The sequence below is a fragment of the Dromaius novaehollandiae genome, chromosome Z (assembly GCF_036370855.1).
Source record: "Dromaius novaehollandiae isolate bDroNov1 chromosome Z, bDroNov1.hap1, whole genome shotgun sequence".
NCBI classification, from domain to species: domain Eukaryota; kingdom Metazoa; phylum Chordata; class Aves; order Casuariiformes; family Dromaiidae; genus Dromaius; species Dromaius novaehollandiae.
In genome coordinates this window covers 27,033,397-27,060,965 of record NC_088132.1, presented here as the reverse complement: position 1 = coordinate 27,060,965, position 27,569 = coordinate 27,033,397, and the positions used below count along the sequence as shown (strand labels likewise).

The 27,569-nt window shown below is 36.7% G+C and overlaps 1 protein-coding gene across 2 annotated transcripts in view; it reads right to left on the bottom strand.

Annotated features, from left to right (window-relative positions):
• Positions 1-26,871, bottom strand: part of LOC135324746 (intermembrane lipid transfer protein VPS13A-like) — a 115,586-nt gene extending 88,715 nt beyond the window's left edge. Inside the window, exons 1-17 of one of the 2 annotated variants that reach the window (XM_064501614.1) lie at positions 26,717-26,871; positions 17,061-17,104; positions 16,434-16,476; positions 15,470-15,565; positions 15,076-15,177; positions 14,001-14,110; positions 13,577-13,636; positions 12,261-12,320; positions 11,943-12,023; positions 11,411-11,468; positions 9,123-9,250; positions 8,805-8,911; positions 7,899-8,070; positions 7,445-7,507; positions 2,258-2,393; positions 1,489-1,583; positions 622-764 (exon numbers count right to left, since the gene is read on the bottom strand). In XM_064501614.1, coding sequence (XP_064357684.1) covers positions 622-764; positions 1,489-1,583; positions 2,258-2,393; positions 7,445-7,507; positions 7,899-8,070; positions 8,805-8,911; positions 9,123-9,250; positions 11,411-11,468; positions 11,943-12,023; positions 12,261-12,320; positions 13,577-13,636; positions 14,001-14,110; positions 15,076-15,177; positions 15,470-15,565; positions 16,434-16,476; positions 17,061-17,104; positions 26,717-26,816 — 1,598 coding nt within the window. In that variant the 5' untranslated portion in view covers positions 26,817-26,871. Of the gene's footprint in view, positions 1-621; positions 765-1,488; positions 1,584-2,257; positions 2,394-7,444; positions 7,508-7,898; positions 8,071-8,804; positions 8,912-9,122; positions 9,251-11,410; positions 11,469-11,942; positions 12,024-12,260; positions 12,321-13,576; positions 13,637-14,000; positions 14,111-15,075; positions 15,178-15,469; positions 15,566-16,433; positions 16,477-17,060; positions 17,105-26,716 lie in introns of those variants that run through there. The other variant, XM_064501615.1, reaches the window with a different exon arrangement.
• Positions 26,872-27,569: the final 698 nt, after the last annotated feature.

Below are 27,569 nucleotides of genomic sequence, written 5' to 3'. Positions count from 1 at the left end.
GTGCCTCAGGGTCTTCAGTTGACTATACCAATATGCCCTATAGCAGAGGAGACAAGGTTTAAAATAAGGAAGGCTCTCCTTTCCCAGAATTTTTAAGTCATCATATTGGAAATGAAAATAAAATATTTCACTTATTACTGCGTTCCATCCTCCATGGTGAGAGCACAAAAAACATGTCAAGAACCTCAGGTATAGATCTCCTTCTGCAAGTCTAAAAACTCAGCACATGAACTTTTCAGTCATGTTCTGTGCCTATACAGAAGTGGTTAGCAGGTCACTTAGCTCAGAGTAAGTTTCAAAAGGAATGACAGATTTGCTTTTTTAAGGCAAGAGGAAAAGCTAGCTGTACTGCTTGTACGTGACAATGATAAACTGAAAAAAGGAGAAAATCTGTATTCTGCATTGGTACAGAAATTCCTGAAGATAGAACTTAATCATGGAAACAGCATCCATTCTCTTTATATTTCAGTTGCAGGATAATTCAACTGCTAGACTGCACAACAAATGACAGTGAAAAATGGAAGTTCGACATTATTACAAACAACTATAGGCATAGTCTCAAAAAGCCTATTACAGGTCATCAACATTTCACGAAGAACAGAGTTGACAGAGAAAGCTCACCTTATTGCTTGTGCACCTGGTCGTTGGGTAAATACTGTACTCAAATCAATTAATGCAAATTTTACCAGCTCAGGGGTTTGCTCATTTTCTCTTATTGATATAGACATGCTTAATAATTTCACAGATAACTTCATGGCTTCATACTAGATAAACAGGAAAAGCAACAATGACAGCGAATTTAAAAATACAATACACATTTCAAGTCATTTTATGAGGAGATGAAAGTCACAAATGCTGTTTTAAAACTATTTTTCTAGTGTTATAAATATCTTGTATGGTGGAAAAGTCATTCCCAAATAGTTATTAGGAAGAAGCAGGGTTAGAAATGTGAGAGTAAACTATTGTTCCAAACACGTCGTTGATGTAAATGCCTCTACTCCATATTTTAAGATAAAGAGCACCTGGCACAGAGTTGGAAAGGCAGTCCATTGTACTGTGCATGATATCTCACATAAAAATGACTTATCAGACCATATTCTGAATGGTTCAAAGACGCTCCTCCCCCCACTCCAACCATCCCTTTCCATGTTGCTCATCTATCATTCAAATTTAAAACAACAAAATATTATCTACATGATTTGATTCTAGCTTGAACATCTCAAACTTCATTTTGAACTTTTTCAGAGTATCCAAAGTAAGCTCTACAACGCTCCTGAAACTCCAGTATGGCACTATTCAGCTTAGGATGCTCTTCTATGCAAAGGCAGCAGTTAATACATTAATTAAAAAGTGCCATAGCATTATTCAAACAGAGAAAGAGAGAGCTTAAGGAGCTTAAACTTTAAAAATGATTTCCTATCATCTTTAGATTTTGGCTTCTAGTATAAAACTACCTATCATTTGGTAGCAGAGTCAGTTACGACTTACTGATTTTGGAAGTGTTGGATCCACAGCTGTTTCACTATATCCAATTGCAGCATAAAGTTTAGCCTTCTCTTCAAGTGTCATTAGCTCTTCAAGACCTGCCAGATTGTAAGTTAATTAAACACAATATGCACATCTAAAAAATGCAAATATCAGCACATAACTCTATGACTTACGGCAGATAATGTCAACAGTTATCTGAGTTAGTGAAAACAAAAATAAAAAAAAAGTTTTAAAACACAGTCTTAACTAGTAAGTCTCCTAAACTGTTTTAAAACATGGTTATGTTTTATTCTGAACTATTCTATTCCTAGCTTGTTAACAACAATCCCAGCCTTTTTGATTTACCTACTGTATTCCAGTGCCTTTACTGGGTGCCTGATACTCATTTAAGTGGATTGCACCGTTATACACTGCATAAAGTAACCAAATTATAAAATGAATGGAAGTAAAATTGTTTGCTTTCCATTGACTGCCACTATTTTTAGTACTTTCTTCAAATCCACATGCTCAGCACACCATGCAGACAAATGCTAAAACTGGGAAAGGAGAAATACAACCTAAGACAGTTCAGAAAGAACTATGGAAAGAATAAGCAAGATGATTTGTGACATGCAATTAACAACTTCATCAGCAATATGTTTAAGAGAAAATATAAACTTCAGACACCTAAGAGCACAAACATTATAAAAATCCTAAATTTCACTGTTATGAACGATTATTCTAATAGGTAATTTTTAATAACAGGAAAAATACCAAGGAATGAACATACTTGAACCCTTTACTTCTTGTTTCTCTTCGTCCTTTTTTTCACCTGACCAGCCCCATATCCAGCTAAACCAGCCACCAGAATTCTCATCATCTTGTTTCACTCCTGGTCTGTAAATTTTTAATCCAGCCTTAGTTGCCTGAAATTAAGAAATATACACAAATTATTTTATTCATTTATTTTTGTATATATTATACAAATACAAAAAATGTAGACCCAAGATGTGCCCTAACACTCCAAAACATCATATAATGGACATGAAAACAGTAGTACATTATTTTTTAGCTTATTTCTTCTGACAATTTTTTCAAATACATAGCATAACATCAGAATAGTTCTCCACTTGCACAAAATCAACCACCTTTGTGAACAAAAATAGCAAGCAAAAACTGACTTATTTTAAATCAATGAAAGCTTCTACAATGACACGGCAGACTTTCTCTCTAGATCTCTCTAGATCTTTTCTGCTCTAGATCATAAAAAAAAATAACACAACTTGCCATAATGCTCTACACTAAAACAATGCTCTTAAAAAGAGTCATTAAAGTTACATAATTAAGCAATTAAATAGCTAGCATAGGCCAGATTTTAAATGGTCCCTGTATCTTTAATTCCAAGATGGATGTCTAAAGGAATAAAATGAAGTCATTATTCTAATAACAAAATATTTACTCCGAGCAATATATAAAACCATTCCTGAATCTGATACATGCAGGCACAACAGTACAGAAAACACTCCCCTGCTCCCTCATCCATTATTTTAACAACTAGGAAACACCCTGCCTGATACCAGTAATCATTCTATTTTATTATTGTTTCTGAAGAATACTAGTTAATATAAGATCTACTTTAAGAACTGAAATCACAGAAGGAAAGCTGTGATTCTCGATGATAAATTTCCAAGATCTGCATGCAAACAACTGAGATACTAGAAAAGTTATCTTACAACAGCAAGTGCTTGTAGACACATTTATAAAGGCCACCTTTATAAGCTTAATAAATGTTCCACAGATGCATTAAAGTGTTCTGTCCTGCTACTGTACGGAGTCAGGGAGATTAGAAAAGCAAAAGGGAAATCTGTAAATCACATTAAAACTTGTTTGAGTAGTTTTACTTCTATCCATAGAAATGGAAGTTTAAATTCTTTTAAACAGATTTTCTCTAAGCAAATTTACACTGTAGGCATTTGTAATGTCACCCAAATAGAAAATTTTTACTGTAACACGATATAGTGACACACCAACACTTCCCCAATGCAGTCAAAAAGGGCAAAACAAACTCATAAGTCATTCAACTTTTCCCAAGGCAAAAAAAAAAAAAAAAGGAATCTAAGAGAAGAGAAGAAAGAAATTTGGTATTAATTGTACTTATGGACAAAGTAACTACTTTTTTCCTCTTTTGAGTATATATGTATGCGTACAACCACTTTGTGGGAGAACTCTCGACTCTAAATTCAACATGATGGAACTCAGACTTCTTTGGAGAACCATATATTTCCTTCTCAGATGGTGGAATACTTTGGTAAAGTATAAATGGAAGTATAGGTGAATGCTCTTACGATGTAGAAATATTCTACAACAGAGTTACAGAAGTATATTGAGCTCTTATAGAACACAGACATCCTAATACTCAAAATGATTAGAAACATCTCAGATCTAATCTGATGATTTAGGAAACAAGAGTCTGTTAATTTCCATACAATTCTGACACAAATTTCTAGCAGAGAGAGGACATGAACAGCTATTGTGTCACCAGTAGCTCAAAAAAATGCACCATCAGGACAATTACAACCATGATCACATCTTACTAGGGAAGAGATCTGTTGGTGAAAGTGAAAACTTACACCACAGTGCTGAAAAATACAATGAGTAAAAACTGACCACTAGGCGAAAGGTCAGCAGGAAAAAAGAAAAAAAAAAACAGATGAACTTTAAAAGAGCTGGTAGACAACCTCTCATCTTTCCAGATGGAGCAAGCAGTCTCAGATCATTCAGACAGAGACCACTACAAAAATCTGGTCTACTTTTACAAGTATACCTATGGAGCTCTTGTGACTACGGACAAAGGCTTCCTTAAAAGAAGATAAAAAAATCATCCAGCATATATACATTATAAAGTGGAGTATGATCTTGATTGAGATAACTGAACTTTGCACATCTCTTCATGGGCAGGTCTGGCCTAAGGACAAACAAGCAGAAGAGATCTGAAGAAGAAATTATTTTGGTCAAGTTAAAGAGTATTTGACGCAACATGACTGAATTGTATCTTCATTGAGAAGAACCTAGGAAGAAAAGGACATCACGAATAGCAAGCATCAAATAACCAAACTGAAGAAGTAAGATCAACAAAAGAACGTGGACACAAATTGGGCATCTGCAGAAAGTTTGGCATGGGAGATGACAGATGCATGTCACGTGGTCTAGGAGACAGAGGAGTTACCAAAACTAATAGACCACACAAACTGTGTTTTTTCTTCATGATCAGTATAATCTCAGAAGAGAGAAACTCCTGCAGAAAAGCCATGAACTTAGAAATGTTCTAGCGAATGATGCGCAAGGTCAGTAAGAGGGATTTCTTCTCAGCATTCAAAAAAATCCAAGACCTTTCTGCAACACATATGGCAATTAGGAAAGAGAAAACAGGTGGCTATATATCAAAGCCTCTTCAGGGACCTAACACATCTATCCACCTAATAATATCCAGGGCTCACCACAGAAGTATTATGGCTTCGAAAATATTATTGATTCATCTCTGACAGATGATGCAGAAGAATGCAAGGTCTCAAAAAGTTTGGAGAACAGCCACCAAAATTCTCTTTATAAAGAATACCAAGTTACCAAAAGGCTGTGAGGCAGCAAATGGCCCAGGGAAAGAATGAACAGAGCCTTAAAGAAGAGCTGGTAAACCTATGAAATTAGAAGTTTCTAGAACAAGGAGCATATGTTGAAGGACAACTGCCACGGAAATTAAAAAAGCATTGCTTAAGGCCACAAATCTTACTATGTCTGAGGCTGCACCTGGTACCACAGACCAAGGTAAGAAAATCTGTACAGAGAACAGAGGGGAACCATACTTCTGCAAGGGTAAGGAAACTTAGTGAAGTATGGGAAGTTCATCCTTCCTAAAGAAACCCTGTTGAGCTTCCCCCTCCCTCTCATTTACGATGGTCTAGATGATGAATATCAGTGTCTGAGGATGACTTAGCAAGGTGAACTGTCTGGACTAAGAGAAGGGGAGAACCAAGGGGGTCACCCTGCATTCTGAGTTAGTGAGCAATTTATAGAGTCTTCCACAGACAAAAGGCATAAAAATTTTTCAAGGTCCTGATATGGAGTGCTGGTGTTTGGCTCACTGAAGGCCATTTTTGGCACTGAGGGCACTAGTGGTAAAGATTCGAAAGTAGCCTAAGGTTTGGAGTAGAAGGTTCTTGCTACAAAGTTCCCAGGAGATCAGATGGTGCTAGGTTCACACATGTGAGTCCTGGAGAGCTTAGTTTCAAGACCTAGTGAAAAGCAGGCCCTGAAATTCAGTTCTAAGATATGTTTTCAAAAAACAAAAGCCCTTTAAGAAGAACAATAGCATCTTTTCCCTGACTTTACTCAGACCACATTTAAAGGGTGTCACTTTAAAGCTCTAACAGACATAAGGACAGTCCTCAAGGTGTCAAGCTGGTACCAATTTGCCTTTTACAACGTCCTTTTTATATTTTAGAGAGGTATTACCTGATACCAGCAAGACAGATGGGTTCTGAGGGATAGATGGAGCCAGAACACAGTTTGGAAACACCATGTACTGATTTTCAGTATCTAGAAATGATTTCAAAGAGCTGGCTAGCAGATCTTTCCAAAGATCATTCTCTCACACTTCAAATGTGGGGCTTAACATTCAATCAAACGAAAATTCATTTAGTTGCAACCTTCTCTAAGCACTACAGAGACCTACTTTAAAACTGCCACTGCAGCTTGGCATTGCAAAAACACAATATGAAATAACTTTCTGTAAACAGCATGGTCACACTGGAGAAAAGAATAAAATATAACCAGGAGCAAAAAAGAGGAATGAAGACTGGAAACTCTCTGATATCTCTCCCTCACCTCCCAAAAAAGAGAAGGAAAAAGATATGGGGGGGAAAAAAAATTGTATGGCACAGGATGAAAACAAGCCAAAATTAAACGATAACTAAAACTGAAAGATCATGAAAGGCACTCCAGGTTAGCCAAACAACAAATGTGTCTTATAGTTATGTGAAAGGCTGAATAATAATCACACAAGCATCCAAATGTGAGCATACATACAGAAAACTAGAAGAAAAAAATCCCATTTATGAATTTCTGTTTAAAGATAGTCTTGTTTTAGAAGTACTACATATAATCACTGCAGCAATTGTGTTCATATCATACCTAATACACACCACAACACAATTTGAAATGTCTCTTTCAGGCACTATGGCAATAGATTCTTTAGGTTCATGAAGTTTAACTATCAACACATCAACTTCAGATTCTAAGCTTCACATGCTGCTAACTTTTAGTTATAGTGATTATTAATGGAGAAAAACCTCTTTGTAGATTTCAGAAAGCCTATGCAGTTTTCACTTCAACCTCCAGGAGAGACACTCAGACACTATGTTGAGAACTAAGCAGTACACTAATTTAAGAAAAAAGACGGCTAACAAATTAAGTGGGACTATTTTTAAAAACCACATTATCTTGCCTTATTGTGATTACATATTTAAATTTACTTTGCATTTGCTGCATTTGGAATAATATTTGCAAATAGTATCGAAGGGCTAACATACTAGAAATACACAGGTGTTCCAACTACATAATAGGGTATTAAGAAGGAAAGGAATAAACTACAAAAGCCTTAAAACCGTCAGCTATGGACCTAGTTGCTTCCAAGTTGAATTACCTTATAATCTTCTACCATATTTTCACGGTAGCTCTTTCTTGCCAAAAATATGAACAAATCTGTCCCCAGTCGCTTAATCAAAAAGAGCAGGTTATGAAGCCATTTAGTTTTTGTTTGATTGCAGGGCGAAATTAACTATCCCTTATAATAACATGTGATACAAGGACAACAGAAAGACTAAAATTCATAACTTCAAAGGCTAGAATTAAAGTGCACCTAAAATGTCCACAACCTCATGTTACAGATGTTCTTCCAATCATTTAAAGGATGAAACTTTACCTCAACTTCTGCTTGTTGCCTTGCTAGTGTGATGTTGAAAACATCCAAGGCCTTTTCAAATTCCTAGAAAGGAAGTGAGAATTTTTTTTCTTGAAAATTTAATTTGGTTAGATTTCAAAGCACACAATTTTACAGTAAAAGACAGTACATAAGTCTTTCAATGGAACCCAAGCAACTTGTTCAAAAACAAAAACTTAAAATAATTCTGCAAAAGAAAAGCATACCAGTTTATCAAGCCTTTCTTCACTGTAGTTAATAATGAAAAAAGATCTAATACCTTTACCAAGACTGTTCACAGAAAAAGGCACTGAAAGTGCAAGTCAGGCCACTAAGAAGTTTTAGTGTAAATTAGTACTGACCTAGGAACATGCAAACATTGATGTTAAAGAAAACAGCAAGATGAATGAATTTCACATTCAACAACCTTTAAAGCCTTTAATGGAAGCCAACTAACCTCCAAAAATTTTAAGATTTCTTCATTGGGTTTTTTTGATGTTATCTTTGTTTTATACATCTCTTTGTAGTTCTTCACTTGTTTCCTATGGTGCTGAATATGTTCCCATGACCACATCTGGAGCTTAGGTTGAACGTTTACTTCAAGGATGCCATAAATAACATATTTCCACCTAAAAGCAAGGACATAGGAAGTACGCTTTTCTGCTGGCATATTGCAAAGGCACTTAGAGCCATGCAGACTACTGTTAAATACTGCTTAAAGTTGTGAAAGAGTGAAATCCCTTGACTAATATCACCCTTCTGTTCAACAGAAGGAAGTGAAGATTTTATTTTTTTTTCCATCTAAAGTTGAGAGGTTGCTATTTCCTAAACTTAAGCAGTACTGAAGCTTTCTACAAGAGTGTACACTAGTGTGCATGTGTATGTATGTGTGTATACATATACATTTATACATATATGTAATATATGTATACACACACACACACACATATATATTCTAAACATATTTAGAGGGAAACTGTTGAAAAGAAATTAATTTTATTTGACTTTCATCCATATTTAAAAAGGTTTACCTATTTTAGATAACAGCTGTGTTCTTGTAACAGTGGACATACAATGGAATTTCATTCATCAAAACAGAGTTAAGGTACTTAAAGATTATCGGACTTAAGTTTCTAATAGGTGCATTTAAGATAGCAGATGCAAGCTTTCAAATATTGTGTCCTTGCCTTTCAAATATCTTTTAGTATTCATAGCTTAAGAACAAAAACAACAAAAAAAACAAAACAGAGGACTTACTTTCAGGAGGAAAGGAATTCTAACCTCTTTGAACAAGAAACAACCCTTGCAAAATTATTTCAAATGAACAACTAACAAATTATTTTCGAAGTCTTAGGACTCCTACCATGTCCTGGCATTGTTGTGTAATGGAACATCAGGTCTGTACTTCCTATATGGTAGATTTCGAGTCATCATATCAATAGACTCAAGAAGCTCCATAACACTGAAGTACTGAAAGAAATTCCAAACACAGATTATTACTGTCTTTCTGAGAACAGTATAAACCAGATATTTCTTTAATGAGAAAATAACTCACAAAGAAAAACAAGACTAAAGAAAACACTCAACTACATTTTAACATTTCAGTCTATTTTCTTTGTTACTCTTGTAAAACTAACTTTTTTTACCACACTACATACAATTTCAAAAGAGTAGTTTATACCTGTGGCTTATTGAATTCAACAGTTATATCCTGTAAATTTACATCTAAACCCATTTTCGGTGTAGAAAAGTCAACGTCTGATCGAGGATTCATAAGGAGCTTGGCTTTAGCTGAAATTGGGCGGAATACTAAAAGACACAATAAAGTGGAATTATATTATTTAAGACTGCCATTAACAATACATAATACTAGCCACTCAGGTTGTGCCAGGTCATTCATTCAAAAATGCCAGACTTCAAGATGAGAAGACGTGATCAACATAGCTTAAAATACAGTCAATATTCAATTTCCATTTTCATTCTGGCAATATTACAAGTGGAACATTTTCACAGAACTTCTATATGTGATATCACAAGGCAGATGCTTCAAGTAATAATTTATATTTGGAGCAAATTTAAGTTTTATTGCTATGATACAAGCTATTCACAGCGTTAAGCATGATTAAGTGTTGCTTAAGGAATGTGTGTTTGTATTAACAGTTTAATTTATCGTGAGGAATTTTTCCATGTTTTAAGTTTACACGTTAATGTAGACTTTCCAAAAACTTAACACATTAAAAGGAAAAAGGAAAATTTACTGTTGTTTTATGCTACTGATGTTTTGAATTGTTTGACAAGTTCTAATCATGCCAGTGGTTCTGTAAAACCAAGCATTCCATGTTTCTAAGTCAATACTCAAGTAAGCATAGAACAATCAATTATATGCTAAGCACAAGGTGAAACAAGTACATGAGACAAATATTCAGAGTAGAAATGTTTTATCTGTTCCTCATCAGTTTGGCAGCAACAGGCATTCAATACAGCCTTCAACAATCATGTCTGGTTCAACTTTTCATTTGTTTTAGCAAGTGACTCAACAAAAATTAGTATATTGCTTGAATTCATATAAATCGTATTTTTATTATGGAAAATTCCTTTGATTTCAACAGAATTACTTACAGACCATCTGAATAACAAATATTCTAAATTCACAGACAGGTTTATACCTATGGAAATAAGAGGTTTTTCCAGATGAGATACTATTTAACTTTGTTTCAGTTTAAGCCCAGTACTTCTTGTGGAAATGTAGTTTAATTTTTCTTCCACATATCTTATGTGGAAGCATAGTTGATTTCCATTAATTTGTCCCTACAGTTAGCTTCTTAAATTTCATTTTTCACTCTATAATAAATATATATAATTGCATTTAGTTCAAATGACAAAAGCAAATTTTGCAATTACTACTTGCCTATCCAGGCTTCAATTTAGAAAACCACTTTGAAAGATCCTGCTTTTTCATTTTCATTTAGCACAGAACATTGGCATGATATAAATCTTAAAATATCTGTATTCATCTCTCATGGCACTGCTGAACTGTAACAGTGTAAATCCTGAGTCCTGGAATTTTGCCTTCCGCTATTTTGGACTTCTATACAAGGATTTTGACAACAGATGATGTCTGCACCTGTTTTCATCTAAAATAGTATTTTTCTTTCTTGTAAAAAGAGTCAAAGCTAGCTACTGAAAATGATAGATAAGGAATCAGAATAAACTACCAAATAATTCTTTGGTGGTTGAAGAGATCTGCACAGAAGGCTTCCTCTGCCAGGCAAAGGTAGTAAGAAAAAAACCTGTAAAACTAACAGCACCCTTTTTAACCATATAACCATAATAACTGAGGACATGCTTTTTGGAGGATAAGCCACTTCAAAAGCTATCCCCCCTTCTAAACAGCTTCTAAAAAAATCACACAGAGGCACATGAGAAAAGCCCACCTGTCTTCTCTACAATGAAAAGTAAACCAGCACCTCCCAGTGGAGCAAATGCAACTTTAAAAATAAACTAAGCAAGACTCAAAGTACAATTGCAATGTGGCAACACTAAGAAAAACTTCTGATGCTTTAGACTTGCTGTTTTGGTTACTGTTTCCACTTACAATGAAAAAGAGACACTTGGCACAAGGTACATGATTCCAAAGCCATCAGTATTCACACCAATCTGATTTATATGTTATATGATGCAAAGATTGTTGCTAAACTTTTTAAAATCAATGGATGTGAACAATAAGGATTTATGACATTAGATGAAAATGATATATAACTTCATACATATTCTATCAAAGCCTTTTTAAAAGTACAGATATGGTACAGCATTCAATAGCAGAGACAGTTATTTCTGGGAAAAAAACATACTGCACTCTTTACTATGATTTTTGATTAACAGCCAAAGTAGAAAACTCTGATAGATATTAAAAATTTGAAGTAAAGCATACAAGTATATTACAGATACAAATGAAGTAACACCACTTACCAAAATCATAACCCGCTGGAATCACACTGTGGCTGGCAACTCCCTGTTTTAAGTTAACCTACACATATAAAGTTAAAAACAAGCTGCATTTGCATTTCATGACAGACTTCCGAAATATAAAACATTTACATTTTAATATGGGCTTCAGATGAAGCAGAATTGTCTTCAACTGCACTCTATATCAGATGGATTAAGTTAAAGCATAGTAACATCTCTTTATTAAAGGACTACCATTTTAGCTAAATTAAATGACTGAACAGTAAAATAGTATATTTTGTATAATTTAAATAGTATATTTTGTATAATTTATATCTGCAAAGGACATTCTGTTTAACTCCTGCAGATGGATGAAGCTGTACTTTAGTCACATAAAAACCTTTAACATTCACTATTTTTGTTCCTAAAAGTCATTACTAACAAGACAATTTTATGGGCCATCGACATAAATGGAAGTAGAACTCAATGTGAAGCATGCTGAACATGTCACAGTATGAACTAGAATACTAGGTACATTATCACATGCTTTACTTACCAAAGATTCATCATAACCACCATGATAGAACATCTCAGATTTCACATTCCAATACGCAAAAAGGTTATCCAGTCGTACAAGCTGAAAATACAACGCAACATTAATAACACCACCTACAAATTTTGAATTAATAATTTGGATTTCAGAGTCTGGACAAATGAAATTATTCATAATGCTCCTCACAGACTAGGCACCTTCCTGTTTCACAGCTGACAGTGTTATAACTTTTCTTGATCTCACTTTCCATACAAGGAACTTAAATTTGTGAATAGCTTGTATTATAATAATTCTTTCTTTAGTATACAGTTTGTATTGTACCTTATAGAACAACTTGGCAGTTTCATCATGTAAACATGGATTCCAGTTCTTATCTGAGGTCTGAAAAGAAATTACGGACAGTTATTCCGATTTCCATAATATACCAATCTTTTTGCTTTAATCTTAGAATCATCACTGAAATATGCTAGTAAAACAGCCAGGAACAAAATCATAATTAAACCCCACTGAAAATAATAGGAGAGTGTCTTTTGTTTTAAGCAGATTAAGCCTTTATTTTCTTAACTGGAAACTTTACCAGACTACTTCCCCCAAAACATACATATACCTGCAGTGATTGCTAGGCTACATACAAGAACCAAAACATTTTGTAAAATTCTATTTTCAGTATTGCAAACTATGTTCTTTTACATCAGAATTGTTCTTAAGCAGGCTTTATGGAAAGAGATAAACAAACGACTAGAATTCTTTTGTAATTCTGGAAGTAATTCTGGAAGCATCTTAGTTTGAGCAGAACAGAAATGTTATGTGTTATCATACATTTTCAATGCTAATACGACAGGCATTTCAAGAGTAAAATAGTACCAATACAAAGAAGTTTTTGTTCATTATGTAAATAGTACTTTTGTTTGCATGGAGGAGATGGCAAAAAAACTTTCATCATTTCCTGAATAGACTAACAGGCGTACATAAGACGATTCTGCTCATTCAACAGAATAAAGTAATATTTACTTAGATACGTGATCTTTAAGATTACTAGCCACACAACAGAAGCTACCGAATCAGAGCAACTCAGCAGAACCAGCACATTGCCCTATTAGTAGTCTTCCAGAGGAAAAAAAAAAACACAAAAAAAACCCAAAAAACAAAAAACAAAAACCAGGATTTATGCTGACTGCTATTACTACCTTAAACTGGAGCATGCAAGTCAAAGAACTGAGCTCTCCAGCTCAAAACAAGATACCATTCTCATCTGTCTAAATATTAAGAAGTAACTTCCCTTCTTGGGGCTCATCGCAGTTTCAGTAAAAAATGCTACCATTTACAAATTCTTAATATCAACACTCCAGCACAGTCTGGGGGCTGGCAACCAAGAAATGCAGCAGGCAGAATAATACAAATTTCTTTCTGCAGGTCCATTTTTTTCCTCCAGCATTTTAAGGGCAACCACCCCCAATATTTATGTTGGATTTGGTAAACCAAGTAGTTACCATTGTGCATAGCTCAGGAATGGGTATTCTTTCATTAGACAATCTATTACCAGAAGGAACATCAATATACCAAAGCCTGACTTAACCTATCAGTATACATCAACATGAACAATCTAACAGATGCTTTTAGATGAAAATAAATATTACCTGCAAACTCAGATTCTGAAGTGAAATCCCAAATGACAAGGGGTTATTCCGATTTGTGATCTAATAGAGGAGGTAAAGAAATTCCAAAAAAAGAAAAAAAAAAAAAGCATGATCTTACACACTAAATTTAGCCTTGAAAATAAAGAGCTTAAAGCAAATATATATACATACACACACTATACATACATCTTGCAAAGATCTGATAGCTTTATCCTCTATGTATCCAACCATATCCAGATAAGTATCTTTATGCTCTGGTACAACATTTTTATCTGTTTTCATTTTTAAGTTAACTTTCAAAATTTTAGTAGTATTCTCTCAATGTGGAAAGCACAAGGAGGAGGAAAAAACAGCCCACTTTTTTAAACTCGGTTTAATGTTATAGTACCAAACTTTGTATGTTAAAATACACAAAAATACTTACATCATCTTCATAGCGAACATGGATGTTGGAAATTTTCACCTGAAGATTTCTGATGACCTGAGTGACTAATTTTTCAACAAAACTGTCTTGTTTCTCTTCTTTTACTTTATCTAAATTGAAGGGAAAAAAAAATTTTTTTATTTGCATTAAAATAGGTTTAAAAATGACACTATATAGTTTAAAAATGAAAATACTTCCAAAAACAAAACTTGTTTGTAAAAACCAGAAACATAATAAAGTTTTGAAGCTAACCAGATGTTGTTAGAAACACCAAAAGCAAGAATGAAATCATTCACATCTACAAAAACTATACACCAGAATAACACCATATGATAGATATTTAAATTTTCTATTATATTGTATTCTAACTGTATAAAACTCTATTCTCTCAGTATATTCTGTAATATTTATATCTTCAATCTACAGGGTTTCGGCCTTATTACCTGACGCATAAATAACCAGGCTGTTCAAAAGTATTACTTGCACAAACTGATTTTCAAGGTGGTCAGTACTTTTTTTTTTTTTAATATCAAAATTTCAGTTTAGGATGATAAGACTTAACATATTCCAAATAAACTAAACGGAAGCTTTAAAACGCTGTAATCATAAAAGTTCTTTGTTGCTGTAAGTCAAATTAAATTGTTTCTTATCAGAGAAGAGATAACTTAGGCAAGATATGACATAAGGCTCTTGGAATATTATTTATCTGTTTATTTACATCAGATCATGTCATCTTTCAAACCTTTTTATTTTCAGGATGTCCCTTCTGCAATAAGGATGCCACATATATTTGACTCGATGTGAACGAATCAAAATTCTAGGCAACACAGCATCTGATTTCCGAAGGTCAACAATATTCTGCACAAAAATATTCAATATTTAACAGCTACCACAACTACTAATCAAGACCCTTTTGCAAGGTTATAACAACTTCCCACAGGGAATTAGAATCTGTAACTGATAGCTTAAAATATCAAGAGGGACACATGAATCTGAAGCAATTTAAGCGGAAAACCCAGCCATTTTAAAAAAATAAAGAAACAGGATCACTTCTGTTAGTTTTTCCCACTCCTACCTTGGTCAGCTATTTTCTGCTTTGCTTCCTCTATCCTTTGCAGTTCTCTTTGCCTTGCTTCCAAGAGTTGTCTGGCTTCTTTCTCTGCATCATATTTTATGCCTAAATACACAATGTAAAAAAATTAAGATACAAAAACCTTATACATTTTTGGAAGATGCTGTTTGCCCTTTTTAATCTAAAGTATTTCTTTTTACATTTTATTAATAGGCATATAACAACCAAAAATTAGACTAAATCTAAACTACCAGAAGACATCTTATTTCCCATTATCTACTTGGACTTGGTAAGAGTATCTCCTAGGAATAAAGCTAATGAAAGCAGTATCAACCAATTAGAGACTTCTGAAATCCCACCAATCTGTCTTCACTTTTTTTCCTCTATATTAACTTACTGGCTGTGGGCACGATAAGCAAATAAACTCCATCAAGAACTGCCTCAACAGGTTGAGTATAAAGGTTTTGCCATGGAATCTGTAGGTTAAGTTGACCTACAAATGCAAAAGAAAAAGGCCACATTAGGCAATTTTTTCCAAGAGCAGAACTAGTAAGTCTACAGTTCCTCTCCTTACTGCCTTGAATTACACTCTTTCTTCCTAACAACCTCTCGTCCCTTCCATATCCACTGCAATACCCTCATAAAAAAGAAGAGCATGGGCAGGTCATATATAATCAGTCAGCTAAATGCTGCCAAACCCAGAATTTTTAAAATATAAAATTTTTCTCCTTTTTCTGTGGAGGAGGGTCACAATAATGCGTATGTGTCTGTGAGCACAGGGAGAGTTGGATCCTGAGGTAACAATGTCTCTCATTCTTCATACAAGTGCCAGTTTTAATATACTGAGAGATCAGCACATACAAAGAGTATGTGCTTTCAGAACAGGTTTCAGGGAAACAAAATGTCTTTAGATTTACCTTTGTGATTTAAGAAATATTTTATTTTTACAAGAAAGTCAACTTGTACTGCAAAAACCTTTCATATATGCAAAAGAAAAAGAGGAAAGAGGATAAATGGTGAAGAGGGAGTCAACATCACTTCTGGAGTCTAGCTAAAACGACACGAGATCCAGTACCACTCAGCTGTTAGTCTTTGCTATACTGGATTCTTTTCTTGTTAGTACTAAAGTGCTTAGACAAGTCTCCCATGTATTTTAACTTTACCATCTTAGCTCTAAGAAAGAAGCATCTCAAACAATTACAGTTGTTTCAGATGAAACAAACTTCAGAACGTACAAAACATGCAAATCAAGAAAATTAGAAAAATTACTTGCTTAGGATGCCTAAGGCCACCAGTAAGGAAAAGAAGTGTATTTATTAATTCTTGCATTACTGAAGCATATATTACAAAATATAACTTACTAATATGTCCTGCTTTAACTTTAAATGGCACGTCCAGCTGACTCTGAAAGAAAGTGTTTTAGAACATTTAATCTTATTTCGGCCACCTGTAAATTTTTTCCAAATGGGGGCAGGGGGGAGACAACCTTTATACCTAATTCACCCCTTAACCACCCAATAAAAATACTGAATATAATGGAACAAGCTAGATTTTGGTTACTGGTTCAGACTGTTAAGCAAGGCTAGGTTAAACACATTCCCACAGCAAGCTTCTACCTTCATAATCTACAGAGAAATAACAAGTTTTCCAGTATTATTTTTGACCTGAACACACTCCCTTAGCAATTACTGAGAGATTTTTCCTTTTGCAAAACATACTAAGTGAAGCCAGTATACACCTTCATCTATAAAGATAATCTCAAATTCATTAGACAATCCAAACACAACTGTAATTATGCTCGTCTATGAAGAATCAAGGCCTTCGTGACTCTTCCCAACTCGCTGCTTCTAGAGTGGAAAAAAAGCAGTAAGTTTTTATTTAAAAGGTTGTGTATTCTAAAATAGGAACAGAAAAGAGCAAGTACAACCCAATATGTTGTCCAAGAGTCAGTTTTTACAATAGTGGTATTTTTGTTTTTATTCACTTACCAGTGCATTTTCTTTTATTTCAAGATTCTTCAGTGCTACAGCTCCTAAAAAGTCAAGAAAACAACAGGTAAAACTAAAATTCAGCAAGTCAGTAGTGGTGTGTGTTAAACTTCTTGAAGTCTGAATCTGTGGTCTTCGAGCGGTGGTTCTCCCAGTCTTTGGGGTGAAAGGTACCCGCACATTACACAAAATAGCCATGAAAGATGATTAAGAATACAACGTTCATATATGCTACACGACCACCTCCCTTTGAGACTTGCCCATGGAGCTTGTATGAGAAGGGAAAAAAAAAAAAGAGATTCCACAAAGTAAAAAGGTTGGAAATGACTGCCATATTTTATAAGAAGCCATCTGAAGTTAAAAATTTGTTGCTTTCTCCTCAGCCATCTGCTTCCTATGCTTGTGGAAAGACTATAAGCCATACTACAATGTTACATCTACGGCAACTATTTAGCCCTAAAGAAAATCTTACATTTGCAAGTTATGGTAAAATTGCTGTAAACCAGTTGTCTCAGAAAAGGTTGATCTGACACAGTAAGAAAAACGTTAGGTAGCCCTACTGCTAGCATCAGTTAGAGCAGCAATGGGACACCTCTGAGGGAAAAAAAAATGGCATTAAAAAAACAGCCACACTTCATCATTCGCTCCTTCTGTTTTCATGGCAGCTCTACAATATACTACCTTAAAATTATCAGAATTAGTTCAAAGAAGCATACTACATATTTATATTAAATGTCCTATTCATCTACAGGCCAGTGAGATGCTGAAAACTGAAACCGAGTCCTGTATGGAATCCTATGCAGGTGATCAAATAGCTGACCAGCAGTGAATTAGATGAATGTAAAGTCCTGTTATTTCATACATCTCAGACCTCCTCATCCAGGAAGTCTGAATCTTGACCTTTTCCTAGAATAACAACTCCGGTAAACGTACACTTGCCTTTCACTTAGCACATGTTTACAAGCTTATAGAAAGTTCATGGGAAGCATTACAGTAAATCTAATTGTTAAATATCTCAAGACAACAATAAATTCAGCATCCTGCAAAACAAAATTTTATGGGTTTATTTTCAAGATTTGTTTTTACAAAATATTCTACATTACAAACTTGACATTAGAAGCAAACACATAACTCATTACTTAAAAATGTGCACATAGTTTGAAGCAATGGCTTCTGCAAATTCTACAAGATAGACTGAACACCTGCAACAATTACTGTCAAATTACTTGTATACTGCTAACACACGCACATGGAACAGATACCTGATACAGCTGAACAGGGGCATAAATGAGATTCAGAAAACCAGAAGTAGATTACATGCCTGGAAAGGCACATGACTTGTGATTGCAAATGAACATTTGATTGACCAAATAATTTGTTCCTTTTGGGGACTCAAGTTAGAAATGAGCAGACCTATGGGAAGACAGGTGCTCCAACAGGAAGAAATATTCTTGCAGTTATACAGTGATGATGGCATTGGACTACTGTTAAAAGTACCAGCAATTCTGAGGAACAGGATTCTAATGCTTCATATTTTAAAATGCATTAAAGAATACTTTAAAAAAAACTTAAAGAGTTCACTCAGGTTACTGAACTGCTGTTGAAAAACTGTTCAGGCAAAAAAACCACTCATCTTATGGTACTCAAAGTACTGTAAGGTTTTGAATGATTTAATGCATTTGTCACAAGAATTTATAAATAGCTTGAAGTAGCATACTATACCTCTGCCACATGCTGCTATCAGCCTCTCCCCTAGGGAAATACTATAAGCAGAGGGCTGGTTTTGGGAGCTAGTGGTTCTGCTTTTAAACTTTACAATACACACAGATTGACAGGAATATTAGAAAAGGAAAAGCCAGAGAAAGCATTCCCAAAAGCAGTCTAATAACAATAGTCTTTCTAGGCAACGCAAAGGTGACAATATTTATTCACTGTTGGAGTCCATTCCACTCAAAATTTATTCCCTGACAAAGCTGACTCTGCACAGACAGTGAAACTTTCTATAATGAGTGTTAAAGCTATGTGAGGGACAGAAAAAAAAATGCCTCCACCTTCTCTGAAAAGGCATACTAATTGTATTCATGGCAAGTAATTCTAATGGTATACAGAGTAAGGGTTCAGGTTCGTAATCACATTACCACAGCTTAAATTTTTGCATGTCAGTTGAGCAATGGTAAATGTTCACAGGCATACTCTAAGCCTACATGACACATTAGGTAATTTAACTGGGTCTAGTTTCTTTGGCTTCCACTGTGCACTAAGTAAGACTACCCTGCATTTATTGAGGGCATAGAATACGCCACACTTCAGCTGAGGCATAGTAATTTAAGCTGCAATAATTTGACAGCTCTAATGCTTCTAAAAGTAAGGTACCACGAAGTGAGCAAGGATTGTTTAAAAGTAAGGTACCACGAAGTGAGCAAGGATTGTTATCCCAAGCACTTGCAAAAAATATTTTGTGATGGAGAAGTACAGCTCATTTTACCGAGGCACATCATGCTGGCACAGAGCACAAATGGCATCAACACTGCCTCAAACATGATGTTTTTGACAAGTCTATGCAAAGACCTGGAAGGGGGAAGGGGAGAGGGACCATCAAAATAATTCTTCACCATTTTTCATGCTTATCCTGTACTTGCAGTTTTATGATTCATAAGTTTAAAGGCTTTACTTAAAAACATTATATATAAGTTAATAAAACTGCAATCACCTCCATTTTTAATGTAAATTTACTGAAACACATTCACTAAAATATCACAGTTTACTTACTAACAGTGAGTAAACATAGTTGACTTGCTGCTTCCCAAATCCTGCTTAACTGAAGGTATGACCACAACGAATTGACCATCAAGGCATACAAAAGGCTACAGAAGCATTGTTTTGTACATTGATAAATCCTTCAGTTTTTCTACGCGTGAGAGAGAGAGCAAGGAGGACTGTCACTAAACATTCTTGCAATTAAACCTGAACTATTTCAAAAGTTTCCACATCCCAGCTGGCACCCAATTAGCACTGCTGATTTGAGATACCATAATAGACCCTGTCAGTATTCTCCTTCATTGCAAAAAGTTAGTCTCTATCACACTCAGCTGTTTTACTTGCCATGAAACTGCAAGTGCAATTGCACTATACCCAGAGTGTTCTGCTACAAACATTAAGTTGCCCTCGCAAACACAGGCAGGGAAACAACAGAACAAGATCTGTTAGACTATAATGTGGCTACTGAACTTTACTATCCTGGAGCACTGCAAATGGATTTTAACTGAAAAAATTTCAAAATACATCCAGTTCCCCCCTTCCATTGCTTTGGTTGCTTTTGTTTTTGTTTTTTTTTTTTTTTTTGGGGGGGGGGGGGAAGAGACAGAAATGCACCTGGATAAAACCCTGTTTGATGAGTAAAAAACCTGTCCAAATAAGACGTTTTGAAAACTGTATGTGCAAGCAGTTGGAGTTGTGCGAATATCTAGCTTTAAACATGTAGGCTTAGAGCCAAAGCAGTAATAAAAGCCAGAATGTTTATAAATACCTATAGTAAAGTCTAAGATTTATCTAGGCTACAAATGAAGCAACTTCTTAGCTTTACTTACATCTGGATAGTCTAACTAATTTAACAAAAAAAATCAAACATTTGTCAAAATGCTGGAATAAATAGGTTTATAGTTTTAATTTTATACACTCAAAATAGCTGTTAGGTTTTGAGTGCATGACCAAACGTCTACTACCAAGGATGTCACTCATAGGGACATAGGAAATAAGATACATATGGTGAACCAAATGGTTCCAAAAGAGGCCTAACTTAAAAATTGTTATGGATGTCAACAAAAGTTAAGGTGGGGGTGGTGGGGGGAGATTAATCCACACAGAAATCCTAGTGTTTTAACCTAAGGATTCATCACATCTCTGCTGTCCTTGTAAATAAAGGGGGGTAGGAGGAAGGGGTGGAAAAATGGTATGAAAGAAAAGATGTTAGGCATCAGAAACTGAAAACAGCTTACCTGATATCTGACAGAAACCAATACTCTTGCTCGCATATTTTAGTATAATTTCTGCTTTTTTGCAACAGTATTACATTACTGATTTGAGTTCAGCTCGTGATTCCTTTTCATCACTTTCCACAAACTGCTGCCTTGCCAGTCATTTTCTGCCTGCGTTTGCACTGTTAATTATTCCGATTTAAACATACCTTCCGGAGACAAGCTTAAAGTCTTCCAGGATCTGAGTGTTCGCCAACTACCTCATCTATTGACATCTGTTGTAAGATAGCTCACAAAAAGCAGTAGAAACTACTAGACATTTTTCATCTCTCAGTCAGTTCAAATGACTTCACTAATATGTAAGAGAATGCTTTTATCTGCTATACCCTAAACACCAAACTTTCCAATTCCCTACATAATAGAAGCATGAAGTCACTATGGAGGCTTGGGCACTTGTTTCTCTCCCCAGCATCTCCTTCTAGATCCTCTGACCCCCAAGCTGTCAAATAACAAATAAAAGTAGATTAGGACCTAAAGAAAAGTTTCACAAAATGCTGTAGAGCCCCCATTAATATCTAGCCAGATGACCAATCAGGTGCTCGACTCCTTTAATTTTGTCTTAAATATAGACTATTACCAATTTAGTTTCCATTGATAAGATGAAAATTATGTCAATATAGCCTCTACAATAGCTCTCCATTGGGGGATGTGGAGAATCACTTGTTTCAGTAACTACCAGGCACAGACTCCAGTCTTGGGTATCTTCCTTGTGAATTATCTGCACTAAATTAACACCAGTTCAGGTGCACCTGCACATGTTGTATTCATATCTTCAGCAAGCATGTGCTCAGATATGCCATCTATTAGGCATTCACCACTAAATCTGACTGCTTAATAGACTGATCAACTTTTTGGCAGCCACCCTAAAAAGTGAGAAGTTCGAAAAATCTCCTTGACACAATAGCAATCCACACAGTACAAGGTGCTTCATATACAATAGGAAGAACTATCACCTCCGTAACTGTGCAGTTGTATTTTGTGTATGTATACCTGCTATTCTTATTAGTTTAACCAACCACTGAACTTCCCATTTCATGGAAATGGCCTAGTTAATACTGAAAGAGACAAAGCACTCTGCTCTTTAAGACACTTCAGAGTTGCCTTGTGTTTGCTGCAGCTGTATACTTTATTGCTTAAAACCAAATGCCACCAGCAGCAGAGCACCAAATAGTACAATATTTCTCTGAGTTGCCAAAGACATATCAACATTTGTATCTGTGGGGCTTCTGTGTCGGAGATGGCAGAACATTGATGAGAAGCAAGAGAGTGTCTAGACCACAGAGGCCCTGCTTTTCTATAAAGGAACCAACCCTCAGTTCAAAGCAGCAACCTGGACTGCATCTCCCTTAGAACAGCCAGCACAGTAAAGAATACTCACTGTGCGTTTTGAAAACCATCTGCAATATTGTGTTGCTTCCTTTCCACTTGTTCTTTGCAAACACATCACAAAATGCTTATGGAACAAGAAGCAGATTTTCTTATTAAAAGGGCATTTTCTTCTTCATGATAGAGGTCCATCAGATTAATCTTAACAGAAAAATTGTGATCCACTGTTACTCACAGGCATTTTTAAAGACAGCCTGAATGGCCTACAACAGCTATCTTCCAACAGACAAGGTATGTAAAGGAAGTAATCTTTTATTAGAACAATAGGTGTAGCTGGAAAAAGTAGGTAAGAAGTGTTTGGGTGCCCATAAACTTGTGCCAAATATCTGCCTACATAGTGCAGCTAGCATAGCTGCCCTAATACCAAACTATGTTAAGTAACATATGCTTGAGGCATTATCTAATAAGTAGGTGTGCCAAGTCAACAAGAATTAGGTATCTTAAAGTGCACTTCTGAGGGTCGAACGAAGACACTGAATGAAAAGTTATTTAGGCTCAGCCAAAAGAAAAGACTAGCCTCATGGACTTTGGTGAAACAACTGTCTGCTCTCTCTCATAGTTTCTAGAAACCTAGCCTGCATGCTCCACTGTTTCCTCAAAGATAACTGTCAACATCTCAGATTGCGTCAAACATCTCTTCAGATATAACTGTATTAGATCTAGAATATTTGAAAATATCTAACTTATCTAAGCACTCATCTGATCTGCTTTTCCTAAGCAAAGTTCTTATACGTTCATTAATGTAGCCCACTGAAAGCAGCTGTTTAAGTGAAGACCAGAACAAGAAGTTTGAAACACTGGCCTCCTCAGCATCATCCATTCAGCAGCTTTCCTTCACAGCTACTTAACAGATTAACTTTTTTGTTTGGCCTAGTATTAATGAAGTTCTTTATGAACATGATTTTGTTTCCTGTTGTATTTGTATCTGAGCCTTGACCTTTCCTATGTTGGCCTTGCATGTTCAGATTACCTTTTCATATTTATAGTTTGACCTACTTTCTACTTTCTGTACTGTCTAAAGATTTCAGGTCACTGAGCTCTTTCTTGCAATTCAACCAAGACTGCTTCTAGAGTTTCCAATATTCATTTAATATTGAGACAGTTTGCATTTTTATCATTCAGCCTGAGGTTTCTTGTTTATGTTCTGAGGAACATAAAACCCCCATATTTTATAACATTACTAAAGTAATGGTACCCTGTACACGTGTTTTGTTAGGAGCAGTGTTACATAACTTTACAACACAGACTGAATTTGAATAGCTTTCCTATGACATACTGAATTCTCTCATCATGCAAAACTGAAATGAATGTTAAGCATGTTCATTAATATAGCTTCCTCTTCTGTAAATTTGGAAACTTTATACATTCACAAGCTATCCACAGCAGGTTATCAGCCTTAATCTAAACTGGCTAACTATAGAATATCACAAGTTTGACATAATTTGTTCAGTACAGCATCTGAAAAAAACCCTCCCTTGGGAATATAATCATTCAGCAGTGAAAAAAAATATATACTTTTTAAATCTTAAGATATGAATATATAGCACCAGTACAGTACTCTAAAGCATTCAGAAAGCACTGGCCAATTGTTATGGCAAGAAAACTTTGCTGTTAATCACTGCGTAAATATTTGAAATCATGGCACGTACACAAGCGTGGCATGCATTAACTTTACACAAAATACTAAGTCAAAGAATTGCACCACTTTTTCTAAAACTAAGAGAGACAGAGACAGACAGACAGAGACAGACAGACAGAGACAGACAGACAGAGACAGACAGACAGACAGGGAGATGGAATGAATGAATGAATGAATGCAGTTCCACAACAGTAATTTAGGATGCCAACAAAAGGAATAGATTAAGACATTATATACCCTGCAACAGTAGGGATTTACTCCTCAATGAAGGCCTCCATAGAAATACAGTAGTAACGCTTTAATTCAATGAATGTATGTTTTAGGTCCTGCAAAATCTTTGGAATGAAATAAATATTGCAGATGTACACACCATTAAACACAGTTTAAGTTGCATGCACAAGGAAAGCATGATGCAGTGGATGATCAAAAATTACAGATGATGCTTCAACAATGTTGCACTGCAGTTCTGGGAACTTCAGAACAAGACAGCTTCATACATCTGTTTCCATGCTATGTAAGTATACAAATTGTAAAGAGAAAAACTATTTTCATTCCACAGCAAAGGCACTGCACTGAGGAAAAAGGCATTTCATAGAAAGAAAAAATGTTCTAAAGCCTCTGAAATATTAAAACTATTTAAGGGGAAAATGATAGAAAACCCTGAAGTTAAGCTCCACATGTGTATAAAGCATAAGAGCTGAATATCAAAACTCCAAAGTAAAAATTATTGATATCTATTTAGTTAAAAAAAGCAAGGGAGCAAACATACTCCTATCTCATTAAGAACTGCCTCATATGATCACAAGCTGCTAAGGGTAATCTCAGATGAGATTTTGCAGAGCAGGAAAATACAACCTTTTAACTTTTTGTAGCATATAATGGCTGTCCAAAACTTCTACAGAATGTTCTGTGTTTTACATTAAATATTTTACTTGCCTTCCGTGACCATAAAGAAATTTTAAGTGCTGACTCTAGAACTACTAAGTTCACAAGTCAAACAAATAGTTTGAGGTTTTTTTGCCAAAAGATGCAATAACTCAGTTCTTTCAATTAAGATGCAAATAATCCCTAATAAATATGTTAAATTAGCTAATGTTATGGATAAATGATTAATACTTTCCCTCTAGCAGTTACATGTGTTGTTGCATTTTTAATACTGTGTATAGAGACTGAACTTTGCAGAGATCCCACAAACGCTTTGACTGTCTGAAGGAAGATTACAGCAGAGAGGAAACCAAAGACACTATCTGAGAAAACAGAAGAATGAATCAAAAATGTCTAAGTTGCAAAAAAAAAAAAAAATCCAGGAGAAGCTTCCAGAATCTAATTCAAGATATGAATACCTAAGAAAGGAATTCTAGGTAAGGAATAGCTTAAGGATGCTAGCTTCGCACCTACACACATATGAACACACAAGTAAAAAGACTTCAGCTATCTGTTTGCTTTTGCTAATGCTGCAGATACTTGGAAAGTACAATTAACTCTGTGTAGAAGTGGTCACCATACGCACATCTAATTTTATGCGTCTTAGTTACTTTATGCTCTCTTATCTTTCCCAGACATACCAGAAGGAAAGATCTTAATTCCTGTTTTCTCATACCTACATTACTGAATGAATCCCCAAACAGCACATTTAATCAGAATACCTTACTCCCTTCAGAACTTGGACACTAATTTATTTTTATATACTATGGCACACCTCACCTAGGACAAGAAGGAGTCGGTCATAGCATTCAGAAACACCTAACACACTCTCCCAAAAATCTGTTTCTATTCCTGATTCTTTAATGTAAAAGATGTAACATAAGAACTGTTCCAGGCTTACATATTACAACACCAGAAGGAAGCAACCCTTTTGCACTTCACTGTTGCCTGCAGGTGAGACTGGCACTTCCACCAGTGTGGCGCTGACACAGGAACGCCATCAGAACCTTAAGTGGTTCTATCTAGTTTCTTACTTCTGGGCAAAGGAAAGCCAATAAAGCCAGTTCGGTTTCACATTCGTTTCAAGCCAAATCCGGCTCTCAGCTCTGCACCTAGGGCGGCGCCAAGCTCTCTGGGCAGCCTGCAGGAAACTTTCTGCCGGCAGGATAAGCACGGCGCGCGATCTCAATATCCACAGCCTTCCTCGCCAATTTAAGTTTCGAGGCAAAATAAGAAAATAAGATATATTATTTATATGAGGGGAAAAATAAAACTCAAATCGACAGGTACAGACCTCGAGTTACTTCATTTCGTTTTTTTTTAAAAACCCACCTGCCCCGGCGCAGCCCCCCCCCCCCCCAACCGCCCCCGCGGGCTCGGCACGACCCCTCCCCTCCCCCGCCAGGCACCTCGCCCCGGCGGGGGCAGCGCCGCAGCGGCCGCCCGCCCCGCGCCCCGCCCCCGGCACTATTTTTAAGCGCAGGGCAGGTGGAGCGGCGGCAGAGCCGCGGGCACCGAGCCCAGCGCGGCGGCGGCGGGGCCCAGCCCGGCCCGGCCCAGCCTGCACGGCCGGACTCGCCGCCGCCGCCCCTGCGCGGGCGGCAGGGTGGCCCCGAGCCCGCGGGCCGCGGCGGGGGTGGGGGGATGGGGCCAGGGCCGCGGCAGCTCGTTACCTCCCCAGATGCCCAGCTTGAGCTGGGAGCTGTCCAGGTTCACCACGTAGTCGCCGAGGAAGCGGTTCAGGACGTCCACGACCAGCGACTCGAACACCATCCTGCCCCGCTGCCGCCGCCGCCGCCACACCGACTGCGGCGGCACCGCCCGCCGCCGCCCCTCTCCTCCCCGCGCCCCGCGCCCCGCCCCCCTCCCCCTCCCTCCCGCGAGACGCGGGCCCGCCCCGCCCCCCTGCAGGGCACGCGGAGCTCGCGCCCCGCCGCGCGCGCGCGCTCCGGCACCGCCCTTCCTCCCTCACCCCCACCTGTGGCGCAGGCGCGCTGGGCCGCCCTCCGCGCGCAGCCGCGTGCGCGCTGCGTTGGGGTGGGCGGGGGCCCGCGCGGCCTTTACGGCAGTTGGGCGGGGTAGGGAGTCGGTTGGGCTGGGGTGGATCGGTTGTTTATCGTGGTCACTTCTTAACGTTTCCTAGGGAAATACGGGCGTTTTCGCCGCTGGCTGGCTCGTATGTCTTTTAAGGCATCAAGCTGCTTTTCCTGGGGAGCTTAAATCTCCTAGTCAGCACACTGTTCTGAAGAAAGATCCCATTTTCCCCTCTAGGCTAGGCAAATACAGGAATTTGTTAATATTTTAACTGTTTGAGAGTGGTTGAACTAATATTAGCATCATGACTAAACCACGTTGAATTTCAGATATTCCTCCAAAGCAGCTGACTGCCATGCAGTTTACTGGTTTGGGGATCTGCTGAATAACACTTGAAAATCTGGGTCATGTTTGCCCTGAGTGAATGTGTTCACAGGCTTACTGCACTTAAAAGATTTTTGTTCAGCCAAGCCACCAGAACACATTTGTTTC